We start from the raw sequence: 21,544 nt of genomic DNA on the forward strand, positions 1-21,544 counted from the left end.
TGTCATGGTGAGATGCACTCTAGTTTAATTCTTCCTGACAGTGGTCCCTAGAGATGAGAACTAATCTCACGGTGGGCGGGTTGCTCCGAACATGGTAAACAGGAGAATGCGGCATGGCCGTAAAGGGCACCGTGGGAGTCAGTGCAACACAGTGGTGTGGTCTCAGTTCCGAGCAACACGATGCAATGAAGTGAGCGCCCGCAAGGAACGTGTGGATTTCACTGCATGCCTGCACCCCTTACACGTGGGCCAAGAGTGACCAATAGCAGAGCGCAGAGCAGCTCATAAGAAGTGCGCCCTTTCCAGGCCATGACAGCGGCACGCGGGGCAGCGTGGAAGTGTGTAGTGATGGCGCGTGATTCAGTGTGATGGCAATGCACAGGCAGACACTGCATGCCGGGGTGTCTGTGCCTGGGAGGGCTAGTGAGCGCGCGGCTCCGTGCACAGGTCATCATGCTGTGTGTGGACACATTGTGCTTCTAATAAGACTCTTTGAGGTCAAAGAGAAGCTCCGAAGCTGTGTTTACATCGAGGCAAGTATCCAATCAGCATTCAGCAAGCAGTAAAACACTAGACCCGGAAGAGGTGACCCCACTGCACATCCTCGAGTCCTGACCCCGGAAGAGGAGAGACTCGAGAGGGCAGGAAGTACTGGTCACAGTGACGTCAGAGGTGGAGACCTTCCCAGGCATGAACACTGCCACTCTCTCTGGCTGCTGCGCCATAGTCTCGAATTCTGCCATCCGACATGGACAGAACTAACCCTGTCACGGGTCCCTGCTCCTGGGACTGACCCAGAGTTTGACCTTTCACCCCCGCCCTACAACTCTTGCAACAGTATCCCCAAATGTAGTTCCAGGTGGAGCAACAGAAGCAGTAAAGGCGAGTGAGGGTCGGGGGTCCTTTAACCATAATCACATGCAAAGCAGGAGTGACATCATCCCATGACGTCACAGGAAGAGGCGCGCGATTTGGGACCGCTCATATTGGGTCATTGCGTGCTTGCCTAATGAATCGTTTGCAGCAGGATATAAACGATGATTGGCAAACGCAACCCTAGTTATTAAAGCTATGGCCAGGTGACGGCATACATCCTTCAGACATCAAATGAACTAATCCACAGGCACTGTGAAGCAGTCACAAGAGTGTGCATTCAGCAACATAAGGAAAGAGATTGCGTACTTCTCAATAGCCAAATGTGTTTAAAAAAATGAAGAAACCAAGAGATATATTACAGTACACAGACTTGCACACCCCAGAGTGGCAATCAGCAAATGTCATCGGGGTGGGCCGCACAGCCTAGTACCCACGAAGGGGAAGTTTGTTTCTAAAGGAATTTTTCATCTTCAAATAATCCAATGCTGACAGGGACAGGAAATCAAAAAACTCGATATTGTGTCAAATATTCCTTCTTTAATCCAGTGAAAGGAGCCTGGCTGTGGTTCCACATTTGCTGCAAAGAGCGAGAATAGGCCTATGCATTTCGGACATTGGCCATTCGTCAGGGCCTCTTGCCCTAGCTCGCTCTTTGCTGCAAATTTGGAACCACAGCCAGGTTCCTTTCACTGGATTAAAGAAGGATTATTTATCTATCTGAATGACATTTCAGGTGGCTGGCTGAGGACCATCCCATTAAGGAATTGGATCCATTGGGCACATGAAGAGCGGCCATTTTGAAAACGCCGCTTCAGGCATTTTAAATACGGAGATCATGAAATAGTGTCCCCTTTCAGGTAAGCCAGGTTAATTATAAATAAAGCAAAGCTTTTTGAAGCTTTAAAGTATTTTGATACCACTTGCGGTAATATTATAGAAATCCTTTTGAATATATTTTTTCAGGTCTTTGATTGAGGCACATATCCATGAGTGATGGAATTCAGAAAATAGAGATATTGTCAGCATATGTTGAATCACCATGACTGCATGGTAAGAATTGTTGACATTGAAAGATATTTGCCAGTGTGAATAGTACCATCGCTCTGTTCAGTTGAGTGGGAATAACTACAGTGGACTCTATCTTGATCCGTAGGTGGCCAATACAGAGTGACCACCCCAGTTTGACGGATTTTATGTACTCTCTTTAACATAGAGGGTCACACAAGTCCCTACACCACAGAATTAAGGGCGTAAAAAGCTGGATATACAGGTAATTACAAGTACTCTTTTTTATCAGGGATTTTATAAAATAGATTAGATATCTTGATGACCGAGTCACAACCGGCTGGGACTGAACACAGTCTCTTTTATTTCCTTCAGGATTGGCCCTATACGACACACAAGGAATCATCAAAACCAAACGATAGAACCAATGAATGGCACGTCCAGGTGATCACATGTTTGAAGTTTCCCAGACATGACAGAGACACATGAATTAATGTGAAGATTACTAAAAATGTTTATTTACTATATTCCTTTAGATACATTGAGGAGGGAAAATACTGGTAAACATCTTCTGAAGAAGGTTTATTTTTTCCCCGAAACGCGTCAAGTGCACTGCATTTAAGAACAATGTGATCATATATAACTAGGAATAAAGAGCTGACACTTGTATGTTGATCCACAGTGTGCAAATGTTTACTTGAAATTTGAAATCTTATGTTATAGTACCAATTGCAAAACCAAACAAAGAAGGGATGGTAATAATTTGAATTTAGTATGCAAATAATATATTTACACACAATTTTCTTGATTGTTTGTACACAAAAAAATGTTTTCAAGTTCTTGATACAAAATTTCTCTCATAAATTAACATTTTTTAATGTATAAAAATATGTGAGTTTTGGTTGTCATTACAACAATAGGGTGTGCAGGGAACGGGAGTGTTCCACAAAGTTGTGGACATCTGCTGTCTGTACATTAAAGAAGGAATATTTGACACAATATCGAGTTATTTGATTTACTGTATCTCTGAGTATTGGATTATTTGAAGAAGAAAAACGGGCGGCCCACACCGATGGCTCATAAGCCTTGGTCTTTTTTCTCTACGTAAACATTTGGTGCCCAGGCAGGGTGGCACTTGACAGTGGGCTGCACCCCACAAACAACTAACACACAAGGTGAAATACTTTAGAACGGGATCACCGGCTCTAGCAAGCTGTGCCCACTCAACTACCAAGCTACCTCGATCACCAAATGTCAGGATTCTAGAGTAAAATCCCAGGGGGTGAGATGAAGAGCTCAGCCAAGGCAGGATTCTAGAGCAAAGTCCCAGGGGATGAGAGGAAACGCTCAGCAAAGGCAGGATTCTAGAGCAAAGTCCCAGGGGATGAGAGGAAGAGCTCAGCCAAGGCAGGATTCTAGAGCAAAGTCCCAGGGGATGAGAGGAAACGCTCAGCAAAGGCAGGATTCCACAGTACAATCCCAGGGGATGAGATGAAAAGCTCAGCCAAGGCAGGATTCTAGAGTAACATCCCTGGGGATGAGATGAAGAGCTCAGCCAAAGCAGGATTCTAGAGAGAAATCCCTAGGGAAGAAGATGAAAAGCTCAGCCAAGGGAGGATTCTAGAGTAAAATCCCCAGGGATGAGATGAAAAGCTCAGCCAAGGCAGGATTCTAGAGCAAAGTCCCAGGGGATGAGAGGAAACGCTCAGCCAAGGCAGGATTCTAGAGCAAAGTCCCATGGGATGAGAGGAAACGCTCAGCAAAGGCAGGATTCTACAGTACAATCCCAGGGGATGAGATGAAAAGCTCAGCCAAGGCAGGATTCTACAGTAACATCCCTGGGGATGAGATGAAGAGCTCAGCCAAGGCAGGATTCTAGAGCAAAGTCCCAGGGGATGAGAGGAAGAGCTCAGCCAAGGCAGGATTCTAGAGCAAAGTCCCAGGGGATGAGAGGAAACGCTCAGCAAAGGCAGGATTCTAGAGCAAAGTCCCAAGGGATGAGAGGAAGAGCTCAGCCAAGGCAGGATTCTAGAGCAAAGTCACAGGGGATGAGAGGAAACACTCAGCAAAGGCAGGATTCTACAGTACAATCCCAGGGGATGAGATGAAAAGCTCAGCCAAGGCAGGATTCTACAGTAACATCCCTGGGGATGAGATGAAGAGCTCAGCCAAGGCAGGATTTTAGAGCAAAGCCCCAGGGGATGAGAGGAAGAGCTCAGCCAAGGCAGGATTCTAGAGCAAAGTCCCAGGGGATGAGAGGAAACGCTCTGCAAAGGCAGGATTCTACAGTACAATCCCAGGGGATGAGATGAAAAGCTCAGCCAAGGCAGGATTCTACAGTAACATCCCTGGGGGTGAGATGAAGAGCTCAGCCAAGGCAGGATTCTAGAGAAAAGTCCCAGGGGATGAGAGGAAGAGCTCAGCCAAGGCAGGATTCTAGAGCAAAGTCCCAGGGGATGAGAGGAAACGCTCAGCAAAGGCAGGATTCTAGAGCAAAGTCACAAGGGATGAGAGGAAGAACTCAGCCAAGGCAGGATTCTAGAGCAAAGTCACAGGGGATGAGAGGAAACACTCAGCAAAGGCAGGATTCTACAGTACAATCCCAGGGGATGAGATGAAAAGCTCAGCCAAGACAGGATTCTACAGTAACATCCCTGGGGATGAGATGAAGAGCTCAGCCAAGGCAGGATTCTAGAGCAAAGTCCCAGGGGATGAGAGGAAGAGCTCAGCCAAGGCAGGATTCTAGAGCAAAGTCCCAGGGGATGAGAGGAAATGCTCAGCAAAGGCAGGATTCTAGAGCAAAGTCCCAGGGGATGAGAGGAAGAGCTCAGCCAAGGCAGGTTTTTAGAGCAAAGTCCCAGGGGATGAGAGGAAACGCTCAGCAAAGGCAGGATTCTACAGTACAATCCCAGGGGATGAGATGAAAAGCTCAGCCAAGGCAGGATTCTACAGTACAATCCCAGGGGATGAGATGAAAAGCTCAGCCAAGGCAGGATTCTAGAGTAACATCCCTGGGGATGAGATGAAGAGCTCAGCCAAAGCCGGGTTCTAGAGAGAAATCCCTAGGGAAGAAGATGAAAAGCTCAGTCAAGGGAGGATTCTATAGCAAAGTCCCAGGGGATGAGAGGAAACGCTCAGCCAAGGCCGGGTTCTAGAGTGAAATCCCTAGGTAAGAAGATGAAACGCTCTGTCAAGGGAGGATTCTAGAGTAAAATCCCAGGGGATGAGATGAAGAGCCCAGACAAGGAAGAATTCTTAAGTAAAATCCCAGGGGGTGGGATAAAAAGCTCAGCCAATGCAAGATTCTACAGTAAAATCCCTTTGGATGAGATGAAAAGCTCAGTCAAGGCAGGATTCCAGGACACAATCCCAGGGGATGAGATGAAAAGTTCAGCCAACGCAGGATCCTACAGTAAAATCCCAGGGATGAGATGAAAAGCTCACCCAAGGCACAATTCTAGATTAAAATCCCAGGGGATGAAATGAAGAGCCCGGCCAAGGCAGGCTTCTTGAGTAAAATCCCACGGGATGAGATAAAAAGCTCAGTCAAGGCAGGATTCTATAGTAAAAACCCATGGGATGAGTTGAAAAGCTCAGCCAAGGGAGGATTCTAGAGTAGATTCCCAGGGGATGATAGGAGAAGCTCAGCCAAGGCATAATTCTAAAGTAAAATCTCAGGGGATGAGATGAAGAACTCAGCCAATGCAGGATTCTAGAATAAAATCCCAGGGGATGAGATGAAAAGCTCAGCCAAGGCAGGATTCTAGAGTAAAATCGCAGGGGATGAGATGAAGAGCTCAGCCAAGGAAGGATTCTAGAGTAAAATCCCTTTGGATGAGATAAAAAGCTCAGCCAAGGCCGGATTCAAGAGTAAAAACCCTGGGGATGAGACAAAGAGCTCAGCCAAGGCAGGATTCTAGAACAAAATCCCAGGGGATGAGATGGAGGGCTCAGCCAAGGCAGGATTCTAGAGTAAAATTCCAGAGGATGAGATGAAGAGCTCAGCCAAGGCAGGATTCTAGAGTAAAATCCCTTTGGGTGAGATGAAAATCTCAGCCAAGGCAGGATTCTAGAGTGAAATCCCAGGGAATGAGATGAAAAGCTCTGCCAAGGCAGGATTCTACAGTAAAATCCTAGGGGATGAGATGAAGAGCTCAGCCAAGGCAGGATTCTAGAGCAAAATCCTAGGGGATGAGATGAAGAGCTCAGCCAAGGCAGGATTCTAGAGCAAAATCCCTTTGGATGAGATGAAAAGCTCAGTCAAGGCAGGATTGCAGAGCACAATCCCTGGGGATGAGACAAAAAGCTCAATCAAGGCAGGATTCCAGGACACAATCCCAGGGGATGAGATGAAAAGCTCAGCCAACGCAGGATCCTACAGTAAAATCCCAGGGATGAGATGAAAAGCTTAGCCAAGGCACAATTCTAGATTAAAATCCCAGGGGATGAAATGAAGAGCCCGGCCAAGGCAGGCTTCTTGAGTAAAAACCCATGGGATGAGTTGAAAAGCTCAGCCAAGGCAGGATTCTAGAGTAGATTCCCAGGGGATGAGAGGAAGAGCTCAGCCAAGGAAGGATTCTAGAGAAAAATCCCTTTGGATGAGATAAAAAGCTCAGCCAAGGCAGGATTCTAGAGTAAATTCCCGGGGAATGAGATAAAAGCTCAGCCAAGGCCGGATTCAAGAGTAAAATCCGTGGGGATGAGACAAAGAGCTCAGCCAAGGCAGGATTCTAGAACAAAATCCCAGGGGATGAGATGGAGGGCTCAGCCAAGGCAGGATTCTAGAGTAAAATCGCAGGGGATGAGATGAAGAGCTCAGCCAAGGAAGGATTCTAGAGTAAAATCCCTTTGGATGAGATAAAAAGCTCAGCCAAGGCAGGATTCTAGAGTAAATTCCCGGGGAATGAGATGAAAAGCTCAGCCAAGGCCGGATTCAAGAGTAAAATCCCTGGGGATGAGACGAAGAGCTCAGCCAAGGCAGGATTCTAGAACAAAATCCCAGGGGATGAGATGGAGGGCTCAGCCAAGGCAGGATTCTAGAGTAAAATCCCTTTGGATGAGATGGAAATCTCAGCCAAGGCACGATTCTAGAGTGAAATCCCAGGGGATGAGATGAAAAGCTCTACCAAGGCAGGATTCTACAGTAAAATCCTAGGGGATGAGATGAAGACCTCAGCCAAGGCAGGATTCTAGAGCAAAATCCTAGGGGATGAGATGAAGAGCTCAGCCAAGGCAGGATTCTAGAGCAAAATCCCTTTGGATGAGATGAAAAGCTCAGTCAAGGCAGGATTCCAGAGCACAATCCCAGGGGATGAGAGGAAAAGCTCAGTCAAGGCAGGATTCTACAGTACAATCCTAGGGATGAGATGAAAAGCTCAGTCAAGGCAGGATTCCAGAGCACAATCCCAGGGGATGAGAGGAAAAGCTCAGTCAAGGCAGGATTCTACAGTACAATCCTAGGGATGAGATGAAAAGCTCAGCCAAGGCACGATTCTAGAGTAAAATCCCAGGGGATGAGATGAAGGGGCGAGCCAAGGCAGGATTCTTGAGTAAAATCCCAGGGGATGAGATAAAAAGCTCAGCCAAGGCAGGATTCTGGAGTAAAATCCCAGGGAATGAGATGAAAAGCTCAGCCAAGGCCTGATTCTAGAGTAAATTCGCAGGGGATGAGATGAAGAGCTCAGCCAAGGAAGGATTCTAGAGTAAAATCCCTTTGGATGAGATAAAAAGCTCAGCCAAGGCAGGATTCTAGAGTAAATTCCCGGGGGATGAGATAAAAAGCTCAACCAAGGCAGGATTCTGGAGTAAAATCCCAGGGAATGAGATGAAAAGCTCAGCCAAGGCCTGATTCAAGAGTAAAATCCCTGGGGATGAGGCAAAGAGCTCAGCCAAGGCAGGATTCTAGAACAAAATCCTAGGGGATGAGATGGAGGGCTCAGCAAAGACAGGATTCTAGAATAAAATCTCTTTGGGTGAGATGAAAATCTCAGCCAAGGCACGATTCTAGAGTGAAATCCCAGGGGATGAGATGAAAAGCTCTGCCAAGGCAGGATTCTACAATATAATCCTAGGGGATGAGATGAAGAGCTCAGCCAAGGCAGGATTCTCGAGCAGAATCCTAGGGGATGAGATGAAGAGCTCAACCAAGGCAGGATTCTAGAGTAAAATCCCTTTGGATAAGATGAAAAGCTCAGTCAAGGCAGGATTCCAGAGCGCAATCCCAGGGGATGAGAGGAAAAGCTCAGTCAAGGCAGGATTCTACAGTACAATCCTAGGGATGAGATGAAAAGCTCAGCCAAGGCACGATTCTAGAGTAAAATCCCAGGGGATGAGATGAAGAGACGAGCCAAGGCAGGATTCTTGAGTAAAATCCCAGGGGATGATAGGAAGAGCTCAGTCAACGCAGGATTCTGCTGGAGTAAAATCCCAAGGGATGATAGGAAGAGCTCAGCCAAGGCAGGATTCTGGAGTAACATCCCAGCAGGGGGAAGTGGGGGGGTGATGAAGAGATCAACCAAGGCAGGATTCTAGAGCAAAATTCAAGAGGATGAGATGAAGAGCTCAGCCAAGGCAGGATTCTAGAGTAAATCCTGGGGGATGAGAGGAAGAGCTCAGTAGTGAAGGTGAAGGACTAGTTTGATTTGTTTGCCTTGGTGTGTGGAGACGCGAGCTCTAGAAATGAATCGAAAACATTGGGAATTGGAAAAACACCAGAGGGACAGCGTGAAAGAAGTGTTACAGGGTTGGGGAGCAAGTCTATACGCTGTGACACCTGGGCCTAGAGCCGGCTCAGCATCACTCTGTGAAGAAATGGTAAAGGAAGTTGGAGAGAAAACTGGCAGCGATTCTGGTAAACGCCACCTGGCTGGAACCCAAACCGTACCACACAAGGAGAAAGGGTGTTTATTTCCTACCACATGTCTGCTTGGGTGCTGTCAAACACAGTGCGCTGGTTTCATTAAAAATGTAATGCTACCCAAAACCACTACCATTCAATTCATCTCAAGTCAGCGCGCCCCGCCGCCAGGCCACCCACCTGTCTCTGCAGTACAGCAAAATGGCATCCCAGTGATATTCATCACCTGCAAGGTACACTTTTAAGTAACACTCTCCCCACCCCCCTGTGCATTAGGACGCCTTTCCAGCTCTTACTGCCACCTTGTTATACCCCCCTTTATAGAGACGTTCCTAACTGTACATCCCTCTGAAACCCCTTCAAATATTCAATATATTGATATCACTTGGATGAATATCGTGTTTCGTGCTGAAAACAAGATGTAAACAAGACAGCTACAGCTCGTGAATGTCTTATTTGCAGTGACTTTGCCGGTGCACAGAGCTCGCCGGGCCCGGCATCATAGAACTTGCCTGTTTGTATGTTTATGGTGAACGCTGCTTTGGTCTCGCTTTGCTGAGGCTCCCCAGTGCCAGCTTTCATTTCTTGCCATTTCCTTCGTTAGTTTGGTTTCTTTTCTTACATGTCACACTAACCTCCCACTTTGGGTTCAGTAGCATTTTACCCTTTGTTGCACACCGCCTCCCACCTCCACCCCCCTCACACCCCTCCCGCCCCCCCCCCACACACACACACGCACACACACAGGTATCAGCATTAGGGAACCTGCTAATAAATGAACCATTGCATTTATAATTCCTTCAAATGTAAACTATTGTGACACAGTTAGTACCCGAATTCACTACACACATAAGCAGAGTGAGCAGAATGTCTGAAGTGCACCTTGCAGGACACACATTTCTCTTCACTTCCATGTCAATCACCAAGCAGCACTTGGATTGTGTTGGTCGCCCGTATTTAAGGCGACCGCCACCATTAACGAACAAAGAGTGCAGAAACTATAAAGACTTTACAAAAATATAGTTTGACCAATATAGTGCCCATGAGTGAGTCATAGAAAACACAGCGTGTGTCAAATCTCACTCAGGGATACCCAGAGACCCTCATTCCTCTGGCTGGACACATGAAACGCTAAATGGACCCATCATTGCCCACTTTGGGAAGTCAAGAAAGGAAGGCCTGGTTGCCTCACCTTGGCTTTCAGCAGGACCTCGGGTGAGCTACATATTTTGTTAGACATTTGTACAAACCTAGAACCACGTGTTGCAAACATTTGTTTGTTCTGGGTGGAAAACGACTATAGAGTCCCCAAAAAGCTGCATAAATCATCCGAAGGATTTCAAAATGTTAAACTTTTTTTAAAAATGCAAAGTATTTGAATGTGTACTATGGGTAGTAGGTGGCCCCCTGTTCCCTTCTACCAACCCTCCAGCCTCTAGCCAGTAAACCCGGCGTCTTCTGGTGCCAAACTAGAAGAGCCCCTGCTCCCATTCCCGCTAACCTGAACACAAATCTTCAAGGCAATTCTCGCGAGATTAGGAATAGAGGGGCCCGACTATTTCCCTGACACACCAGTCAGACTCTGTGTGTAGTCTGTCAGGGCTTAGATTCCTAGCTTCACATATAAACATTGTACGAGCTCAAATATGGGCCTCCATGACACTTCAGGTGATCTGGAAAGTTAGTTCGGTGAATGCTATCCTTGGACATTTCAGGTTTTTGGGAGTTTCAGCTCCACCTCTTGTCTCAACTCATGCGATTCTCCTACAAAATTCATCAAAACAGGTCTTCCATGAGGCTACTCGAATAGAATGTACATTTCACCATGATGCCATTGTTTCCAATCCAGCAAAACTGTTTCAACTCAAAACACTGCTAAATACAAGGTTTCGGCATCCACCATGAAGTAGAGTGCCAAACACCTTTGCCTCTACTCCTAGAGCCGGCCTGCGATGCGCCTCTGCGTTCCTCGTGTCCTCCTAAAGGCCTGCAATTCTACCCACCCGCTGCTCTCACTTCCACACCCAAGATCCGCATATCATGGCTTCGGTGGCAACGTAGGCTGGCAATGTTGCTTCAATATACTTGATCATGTTAAAAGCCAAGTGGTCCGTGGAGGGGGGTGCATGTGAAATATTGACTCCCACGCCAATATGTCATCGCAAGACTGTAAACTTAATTCCTGGCAATTAAGCCGGGACCTTCTATCAATACTGAAGATATCACATGCTCCACTGTGAACCTCAAACAGAGGATCAGTCGGCATCCCTGGCACGCATTTGGCGATTTCCCAAAGGGTGTATGTTAGATTGGACAGGGCATCATTGAAAAAACCAAGAGTGAAAATTGCTGAAGCATGGAATTGTTATGTGTTTCTGAGAATACATTCTCCCACTCGTGTTGATGTGGTAGAAATCTTCTCCATTTTGGAAGCAATCCTTGCTAAGCCGTTTGGTCTACCTGGGGACCTGCAGGATGAGGGGTCGGCTCCTCACTTAACTCCTCGTCATCGTCAGGAACTGCTTGACGCGCATGCTCGGGCTCTTTACAGTTGGATGTTTCCCGCGCTTCTTCAAATTCTTTGTGGTCTTTGGTGATCGAGAGCTCACGATTATTCCGCACCTCATACGCCTCCCCACTCCCAGCCGCTTCGGTGTCGAATGAGTCAGCAGTTACTTTGATCTCTTCTGTAGGGGTGATTGCCATTCCTGAAAGCAAATCTTTCCCTGGGATTTTTTCATGCTCGTGCAAAAACTGAACCTCTGCTGGGGTTTTGGGGCGCCTCTCCTTGTCAATGGGCGACTCTCCTTCCCATACTTTCTTAATGTTGAAAGTGAGAGGAGATAATTTCAAGGCTGAGCATTTGGTGGATGTTTTTTGGTGAGTTTGCGTTAGGGACTTCATGAACTTCTCCCTCGTTTCTGGTGGCACAATTCTGGTAGTGATCTTACTCATTTTCTTACTGATATTTTCCCGGGAGAAGGCCTTCTTCAGGCCCCCCAAGTTCTGGAGGCTGGATCGCTTGATCTTGTCCGCTCTGGACTCGTCAAGTTTCTCATCCAGACCGTGGACTTCATGGCTGATCTCATCGTCGGACGATAGTTCCGCAGCGCACAAGGTTCCTTCCAAAGTTTTCTTTTCACTATTTGGCTCCTCCTGTTCCTCAGCGGCACTCAGGGTCGATGGCGGCTCTTTCACAAAGACCTTGGTTGGAATTTCATTTCCCTCCTGAAAGTAAAGCATAAAGTTGATGGATTAGGAAAGCTGTGAACATTTAAAGTAAGAAGATTACGAAAGCTGTTATCATTATGTTTTAAAACACTATCAAGTACAGCAGATGAGGAGGTACACATTGTGTTTCATAAACAAACAATTTAGTATCCTAAGCATAGGTTCCAGACTTGCAAAGGTTGCTCCAGGAGGTGGTAAAGACAACACAATTATTGGCAAACATAATTTGAAGTTTGATATGGGTGTCAACTCCTGGGTGTCAAAAATCCCTGTGACGGACCCACAATCGGTAGACAGAGGCGAAACAAAAGTCAACTGACAATGTAACATCCTCGTAAGCATGAGACTTTCGAAAACAGTGAAAATGAAACTTTAATGTTGATAGATAACGTCAATGTTTCCAATGAAGAACACTTTCTAGAGGCTGTAATCTTCCGCAAGGTTGGCATGTGCAGTAGCCAACTCCTCATCGAGAAAGATGTGCAACGAATTGTACCCAGAGGTGCAGGGCCTGGCCCTCTCGACATATAGATTCAAGTCCTAAGCATGTCTTCCCTGTGAAGCCAGCATGAGAAGCAACACTCCTGTCAGGTAGGGTCATAATGGCAGAGTCGCAGGACCTGTTACTCTGCCCCGTTACTAGTCGGAGATCCGGGCAGAAGTCACCCAAGTTAGTTGCAGTAGTGCTCTCTGAGGGGCGCACATTGGGGCCCTGGGTACGGACATCTTTGGGGCCCCCCTCCACCAATCCAAAGAAATGAAGTGATTCAAAATAAGCATGTTTACGCCCTTTTGAGTCCCCTACCCTCTCCATTCCTGCTCTAATCAGAATGATAAACAAGTAGCATTTGAAGGCCAACATCAGCAGTCTGTCTAAGAGGTTACTGTTCTAGTACAGATTCAGGAGACTTTTTATCAATAACATCCAGGAAGGTAAGCAGCCTGTAGTATTAATGCAGGACAGTATGTAAAAGCTACATGTAACCCAAAATAGGCAGAGAGCACACATGAGCTGACTCAGAGAATGCAAAAGTGCTCAAGCATGGATAGAGTAGACCAATTGGAAGGAAGGAGAAAGCTGCACATACCATAGCATGGATAGCAGATGCAGATTAGACCAGGATGGTGTCTGTATCCAGGCAGACTTAAATTAGAAGTGGGACATTGTTTTCAAATAGTGTTGTCATTAGAGATCAAAGGAACGTATGCTTGTAGTGTGCAATGTATCAATGCTCACTATTATAGTGTAAGCAACACTGTAGCCAGTGAAACCATGAGTGAGGGTTTTTTGAAGTCATATCCTGAAAAGGAAATAACTCTGCAGGGCTCACAATATTTAAAGGTTTAGGGACTGGCAATTTTGAGAGGGTAGCCAATACAAGATTAAATTAGATGCCCAGGATCACACATTGGTTAAGAGGTGAAGCTGTGATGTGTGCCTACTCTGCAATTTCTGCTTTTGAACACTTTCTTTTTCAGTTCTTATCATGCACTAAAATAATCTAATGTTATACAACTGGCTTGGAAAGTGCACACATCACATTACCAAACAAGACACATTATACAAAGCTAAATATTTTAGAAGGGTGTTACGCAAAATGGAAATGATTCTAACTTCATTCTCTCCATCATTAAGGGAAGTTTATAAGCACCAACATACCAATTGATGTGATTTATCAGATTTAATCTGGGGTTGTCTTTTGTATTTTAAAGTATGCAATACTCCCAAAACACTGATTTGTGAAAATGTAATTTATAAATGTGGAGAAAAATCATTGACTTTTACTAAAAAGCAAACCATTTTCTGTGTCAAACGAGCAGACCTTAAAATATGCTTGCCCGAGGCATGCAACATCTGGTCCGCTTTGTTCTATCTACCACCCCTTCCACTCCAATGGCAAAAGATCAACTAATGGCCACTAAACAAAGTGGGCAGGTCGAGTGCTGTTCCTCTACTTTTTTTTAATTCATATTTACTGTTCCTATACTTTTTGTTTTAAGAAGAAACCATTCCGGAATGGAAGTGTAGGAAGAAGCTGAAGCTTGCACCGCAGTGCACTGGACATTCCTTTAAACCACAGGCGCATTTGTTTGGGGGGTTATATTGCACATGGGACGGAGCTTGGCGATGGGGTTTGTGGCATGGGGGGCAGGCCAGCAGGGAACCTAGTTCCACGATTTCTTTTCATACACTTCAACCACTGGTAATGGGCTAAACGATGCCACCAGCATGTGAGACGGCAAGCATCACAGAAGGCAGCACAATAATGTAAGAGATATTACATGATTTGACCAGGATCACAGTATCGTCTGCTGGCAAAGCCAGGATAGTCACCACTTGGTCTAAAAGTGTATGCTCATCATTGGCAGTGATTGCCTAGGTTTTACATCACCCCAGCGGAACAAACCAATGTCAAGACCTTCATCAAACAGATGGCATGTTTTTTTTTATAGTAACTCCTATCTGGTGCAGGTACATTGCTGATAATAGCGCCTGCTGTGCTGTAAGACCAAGTACATATGCAGGCAGGTTTATAAACTTCAGATATAGTAAAGGCTCAGCCAGCCTCACAGGAATGTGCTATTCTAATCTTGCATAGGAACACATACCTCTGCAATGACTGCTTGACAAACTGAGCTAACTTCTGAACTATTGTGGCACTCAATTTATCAATATGCATTTCACATTTGGCTATTGCACATGATCAGCCCAATTTCCATAGGAAGTAAAGAATGCTACAGGAGTTGTGCAGTAGGGAACACACACACTATGTATACCACAGTGAACACAGAAAGCAATACATGATGAATTGATCGAGGCAGAATGCACTTGCCAAAACAGACATGCAATAGGTTTAGAGCCCATAAAATATCCTGACCTGTGCTATTTAAGTCTGGTGAACACTGGAATCTTACTTCTTTAGATCAGGCAGCCTTGTGGGGCACCCCTCCAAGGTGAGGGCCCTGGGCAAGTCCCCCTTTTTCCCTCCCATAAAAAGGTCTCTGTGCACAGACCTGACTGCTCAAGGGTCCCACCGGTGGGAAGCAAGGCCCAGCATTCTGGCCAGGAGGCCCCATGGAAGAAACCCCACAGAAACGACGGATTTCACACTACATCAAACACACACAAAGACGATTCAAAGGAGTTGGTATTAGTTTAGATGATTGCGATATTTTGAATAGTGAATACCACTACAAACCATGTATGATGATAAACAATTGAAAAGTAACAAAAAAATCTTCCGAGACAAAGCACACGGCTTCTAAAAGCTCGCTGTGAAGCACTGCTCACCAAAAGTCGACAATGTGCACCGGCCGTCTGGAGAGAAAGCCGTTCCTATGCTTTAGTGCATTTTATGTTTGTGTTTCAATGAATAAACGCAGTAAATTACACGACAATGTCCACTTGAGGATGGCTATGTTTTTAAGCGGACTTAGTTCTTATGGGGCAACATAGTGGAAAGCGAAGCTGATTTGATATTGTTTGTGAGCAGACGGATCACCTCTGCAAGTGCACACAAGTGCACGCAAGTGCATGTCAACTTCTCCCTGAACCTTCTCGAAGGATGACTGCTCAACATAGCGCCTAACATTCCATGTTCTCTTTTCTCCCGTTTCCTGATGCCCCGAGGAGCAGTATCACAGACAGGTATGAAAGCCATCAAGTGTCAATACAACACACTCGGGTGTGGTGATATTTTACTTCATTATTATAGTATCTATTGAGAGCAGATCTAGCTTCGAGAAGCTACGGAGCGCTTTACAGAAGTATAAAACAGTACAAATGCATAACAGAGAACTTTACAGAGGAGTACAGCAATACAGATGCCTAACGGAGCTCATTACAGAGGTATACCACAGTCAGATGCATAACAAAGTGCTTTACAGAGGTATACAACAGTACAGATGCATAACGGAGCACTTTACAAAGTTGTACAACAATACAGATACATAACAGAGCTCATTACAGAGCTATACAACAGTCGGATGCATTACAAAGTGCTTTTCAGAGGTAACAACAGTACAGATGCATAACAAAGCGCTTTACAGAGGTATACAACAGTACAGATGCATAACAGAGTGCTTTACAGAGGTATACAACAGTACAGATGCATAACGAGCGCTTCACAGAGTTGTACAACAATACAGATGCATAACAGAGCTCATTACAGAGGTATACAACAGTCAGATGCATAACAAAGTGCTTTGCATAGGTATACAACAGTACAGATGCATAACGGAGCGCTTTACAGAGGTATACAACAGTACAGATGCATACCGGAGCGCTTTACAGAGGTATACAAAAGTACAGATGCATAACGAGCGCTTCACAGAGTTGTACAACAATACAGATGCATAACAGAGCTCATTACAGAGGTATACAACAGTACAGATGCATAACAGAGCGCTTTACAGAGGTATACAACAGTACAGATGCATAACGAGCGCTTCACAGAGTTGTACAACAATACAGATGCATAACAGAGCTCATTACAGAGCTATACAACAGTCGAATGCATTACAAAGTGCTTTTCAGAGGTAACAACAGTACAGATGCATAACAAAGTGCTTTACAGAGGTATACAACAGTACAGATGCATAACGGAGCACTTTACAAAGTTGTACAACAATACAGATACATAACAGAGCTCATTACAGAGCTATACAACAGTCGAATGCATTACAAAGTGCTTTTCAGAGGTAACAACAGTACAGATGCATAACAAAGTGCTTTACAGAGGTATACAACAGTACAGATGCATAACGAGCGCTTCACAGAGTTGTACAACAATACAGATGCATAACAGAGCTCATTACAGAGGTATACAACAGTCAGATGCATAACAAAGTGCTTTACAGAGGTACACCACAGTACAGATGCATAACGGAGCACTTTACAAAGTTGTACAACAATACAGATACATAACAGAGCTCATTACAGAGCTATACAACAGTCGGATGCATAACAAAGTGCTTTTCAGAGGTAACAACAGTACAGATGCATAACAGAGCACTTTACAAAGGTATACAACAGTACAGAGGCATAACAGAGCGCTTTTCAGAGGTAACAACAGTACAGATGCATAACAGAATGCTTTACAAAGGTATACAACAGTACAGAGGCATAACAGAGCGCTTTTCAGAGGTAACAACAGTACAGATGCATAACAGAGAGCTTTACGGAGGTATAGAACAGTACAGATGCATAACGTAGTGTTAGGAGGACCCCCAGGCAGGCAGATCGTGCTATGAGGCCGCAGACACTCAGCTCACGGAAGGCCCTAAATCCTTCCCTTGTCCCAAAGAACCCGAGGTCCACACAAGGAGAAAGGTCTCCCTGCAGTTTATCACAGTCAACAAACACAGAGGGCTCACATGCGTGGAGGGAAGTCCAGGCACATCTCCTCGACCTCTGGCTTGCAGGCCAGTTTTCATACCTTGTGACATCACATCCTGCATCACTTGCAAGGCTCTTTTCCAAAACCTATTGCCACTCAGGATAGGCCACTGTGTGGTAGTGCCCGCATAGGAACCTATGGAAGAATGATGTTAGTGGATGCGGCGGTGTCAGGTGGTGTGCCCAGATCATCCCCAAAAATTGCTACTCTGAAATCGTTACAGTGAGTGGACCCTGTGATTGGTCAATGACCCCTATTATCCACACATAGGACAAAGGTTCTGATTGGTCAGGCCGCGGGCCCCCCCACGCCTGGGACAAACTCTGTTCCCAGCCCTCAAGACACCTGTTCGCAGTACATGTATATTATGTTACAGCAAGGTGCAACTATGTGCCAGCGTTTACAAAAGTGTGTGGAAAACTAATGCCATGAAAGCATTCCATTCCCAACAGACAAGAGTAGCTGGAGAGTAACAATTTGTTGCGACCATTGTCTGGTCATGAGACGGCTGCTCCTTCCCAGCCTCAGAGTCTTGGCTCTGTATCAGCTTGGCGGGTCACGCTTTGGAAACCGTGCTTGCAAGCTCGATAATTCTGAATTAGTCTGTATTTTGCAGGGAATATTCCTTGCTGCAGCCGGTGTCGCCTTGGCTCTGCGTGTCGAATGTCACTTGCAGCATTGTGGCCTTGGCAGTGTGTTCGTTCTTACCGCAGTAGTTCTGCTTTCACAGCATCTTGTGATGCTTGAGTTTTCTCTGAGACGATCATGGTCTGTTAGATTTCCTGAGGCCTAGTCTGGCTTCTAGTATGTGTTCCATATGTCCATAGGTTAGTGTATATCATAGCTTGACGGGTCCCTCGAGTGCTCCTGTCATGCCATAGGGTTAGTCGCATGTAAGCATCTGCAAGCATGTACACAAGCTCTTCTGGCATCTTGCATTCCTGCATTGCTGCGATAAGCGTAAGTGACAAAAAAATTAAACATGCAGACAATATGTATATGTCACACATAGAGCTGTACACCCGTGTTCTTCGTGCAGGTTGGGTTTGTGGGTGTCCTGGAAGTGCGGATTGCATGTGTGCTTCATGTCTAATGTGGCTATGTCATTGTGATGTCTCTAATGACTTGAGGCATGGCTTCTTGGTGCTTTAGTCGATTCTGTCCATGTATCGGTTTCCAGCTCTGCCTTGTGTATCTTCATCCACTCTGGGTAAGGGTCGTATTACTGCAGGGTTGTAGGGCCGGCTGTCAGGGTACCTTTTATGGTAGTTATCCATCGTGGGAGCAGTGGGAATTGATGTGAGCTCATATGATCGGTGGCTATGTTGTCGTTGGTGCTTCTTCCGGTTAGGGGGTCTTTCAGGACGGAAGGCATATTCTGATTTTCCCTCTTCAGGAGCGCTTTACAGAGTATACAACAGTACAGATGCATAACGGAACGCTTTACAGAGGTATACAACAGAACAGATGCATAACAGAGCACTTTACAGAGGTATACAACAGTACAGATGCACAACTGAGCACTTTACAGAGGTAACAACAGTACAGATGCATAACAGAGTGCTTTACAGAGGTAACAACAGTACAGATGCATAACAGAGCACTTTACAGATGTATACAATAGTACAGATGCATAGTGGAGAGCTTTACAAAGGTATACAATAGTACAGATGCATAACAGAGCACTTTACAGAGGTAAGAACAATACAGATGCATAACAGAGCACTTTACAGAGTTAACAACAGTACATATGCATAACAGAGTGCTTTACAGAGGTAACAACAGTACAGATGCATAACAGAGCATGTTACAGACATATACAATAGTACAGATGCATAGTGGAGAGCTTTACAGAGGTATACAATAGTACAGATGCATAACGGAGCACTTTACAGAGGTAACAACAGTACAAATGCAAAACAGAGCGCTTTACAGAGGTAACAACAATACAGAGGCATAACAGAGTGCTTTAAAGAGGTATAAAATAGTACAGATGCATAATGGAGTGCTTTACAGAGGTATACAGCAGTACAGAAGCATAACAGAGTGCTTTACAGAGGTATGCAATAGTACAGATGCATAATGGAGTGCTTTACAGAGGTATACAATAGTACAGATGCATAATGGAGCGCTTTACAGAGGTATACAACAGTACAGATGCATAACAGAGCGCTTTACAGAGGTAGCAACAATACAGATGCATAACAGAGTGCTTTACAGAGGTATACAATAGTACAGATGCATAATGAGCACTTTACAGAGGTATACAACAGTACAGATGCATAATGGAGTGCTTTACAGAGGTAACAACAGTACAGATGCATAACAGAGCACTTTACAAAGGTAACAACAGTACAGATGCATAACAGAACACTGTATAGAGGTAAAAACAGTACAGATGCATAACAGAGCTTTACAGAGGTATACAATAGTACAGATGCATAATGGAGCGCTTTACAGAGGTATACAACAGTACAGATGCATAACAGAGTGCTTTACAGAGGTATACAATAGTACAGATGCATAACGGAGCACTTTACAGAGGTAACAACAGTACAAATGCAAAACAGAGCGCTTTACAAAGGTAACAACAATACAGAGGCATAACAGAGTGTTTTACAGAGGTATACAATAGTATAGATGCATAATGGAGCGCTTTACAGAGGTATACAGCAGGACAGAAGCATAACAGAGTACTTTACAGAGGTATGCAATAGTACAGATGCATAATGGAGTGCTTTACAGAGGTATACAATAGTACAGATGCATAATGGAGCGCTTTACAGAGGTATACAACAGTACAGATGCATAACAGAGCGCTTTACAGAGGTAACAACAATACAGATGCATAACAGAGTGCTTTACAGAGGTATACAATAGTACAGATGCATAATGAGCGCTTTACAGAGGTATACAACAGTACAGATGCATAATGGAATGCTTTACAGAGGTAACAACAGTACAGATGCATAACAGAGCACTTTACAAAGGTAACATCAGTACAGATGCATAACAGAACACTGTATAGAGGTAACAACAGTACAGATGCATAACAGAGCTTTACAGAGGTATACAATAGTACAGATGCATAATGGAGCGCTTAACAGAGGTATACAACAGTACAGATGCATAATGGAGTGCTTTACAGAGGTAACAACAGTACAGATGCATAACAGAGCACTTTACAAAGGTAACAACAGTACAGATGCATAACAGAACACTGTATAGAGGTAACAACAGTACAGATGCATAACAGAGCTTTACAGAAGTATACAATAGTACAGATGCACAACAGAGTGGTTTACAGAGGTAACAACAGTACAGATGCATAACAGAGCGCTTTACAGAGGTAATACCAGGTAACAACAGAACGGATATACAGCAGGGCCCAATCTCAGTCCTCAAGCAGTTGTTAACCTTTGAACTGATGCCTGCCTAGAAACAGGGGTCTTCCAGAGCTTGCAGATTCAGGCAGCCTGGGTATTGCCACAAGTGATGGTGTAGCTCTACCACTTCCCAAGGCCCGGAATTCACCTCTACCCGCTTTACTCCTGTATATGCCATATGCTAGGACAGGGGACTGCAGTCTGCGGCTCCCAGATGTTTCGGACTACGACTCCCACACTGTCTTACTGATGGGATGTGTGGACCCGCAAACATCTGGAGAGCCCAAGGTTGGGCCACCGACAAATTAAAACTGGGGGTGCACCTTCATCTCCCCGATTTGTAACTCTCTGTACCCGTCTCTGCATGGGGTTCCAGCCTCTCCTTCCAGGCGCTTTGTAGTACCCCCTGCCCCTGGTGCAGCGCCCGTTGCTTCACAGCTAGGTGTGTCTGCTGTCATGGAACTTGCCTGATCTATGTTCTCTTTCTATTTGTGTTAGTGGTGCCTTTTATAACCGGGTCTGTGGCTCAGAGGACTAATGCATACCCTAGAGGGGCTTGTGTTTGATCTCACGGTTACAGGTTCGAACCCGGCAGGTCCACTCAGCCCTTCATCCTTCCGAGGTCGATAAAATGAGTGACAGTAAACATCTGTTGCCTGGCACTAGTGCCAAGCAACCCTTCTGGGGGTGATTGTGCACTGTACAAATACATGTTAGGTTACATTGCAAACATGTGCACGACTTATGTATGGTGCCTTTTTTGAGGAGAAGTAGCGCTTTCTCTTGCAGGA

The 21,544-nt window shown here is 45.3% G+C and overlaps 1 protein-coding gene across 1 annotated transcript in view; it reads right to left on the reverse strand.

The window, feature by feature from the left end:
• Positions 1–9,471: 9,471 nt before the first annotated feature.
• The window catches only part of LOC138520766 (caveolae-associated protein 2-like), a 137,453-nt gene continuing 125,380 nt past the window's right edge, over positions 9,472–21,544 (reverse strand). The window contains exon 2 of the mRNA XM_069633055.1: positions 9,472–11,965. Coding sequence (XP_069489156.1) covers positions 11,180–11,965 — 786 coding nt within the window. The 3' untranslated portion in view covers positions 9,472–11,179. The remainder of the gene's footprint in view (positions 11,966–21,544) is intronic.

This window comes from Ambystoma mexicanum, chromosome 13, assembly GCF_040938575.1.
Source record: "Ambystoma mexicanum isolate Mex_15411 chromosome 13, UKY_AmexF1_1, whole genome shotgun sequence".
In the NCBI taxonomy this organism is placed as follows: Eukaryota; Metazoa; Chordata; class Amphibia; order Caudata; family Ambystomatidae; genus Ambystoma; species Ambystoma mexicanum.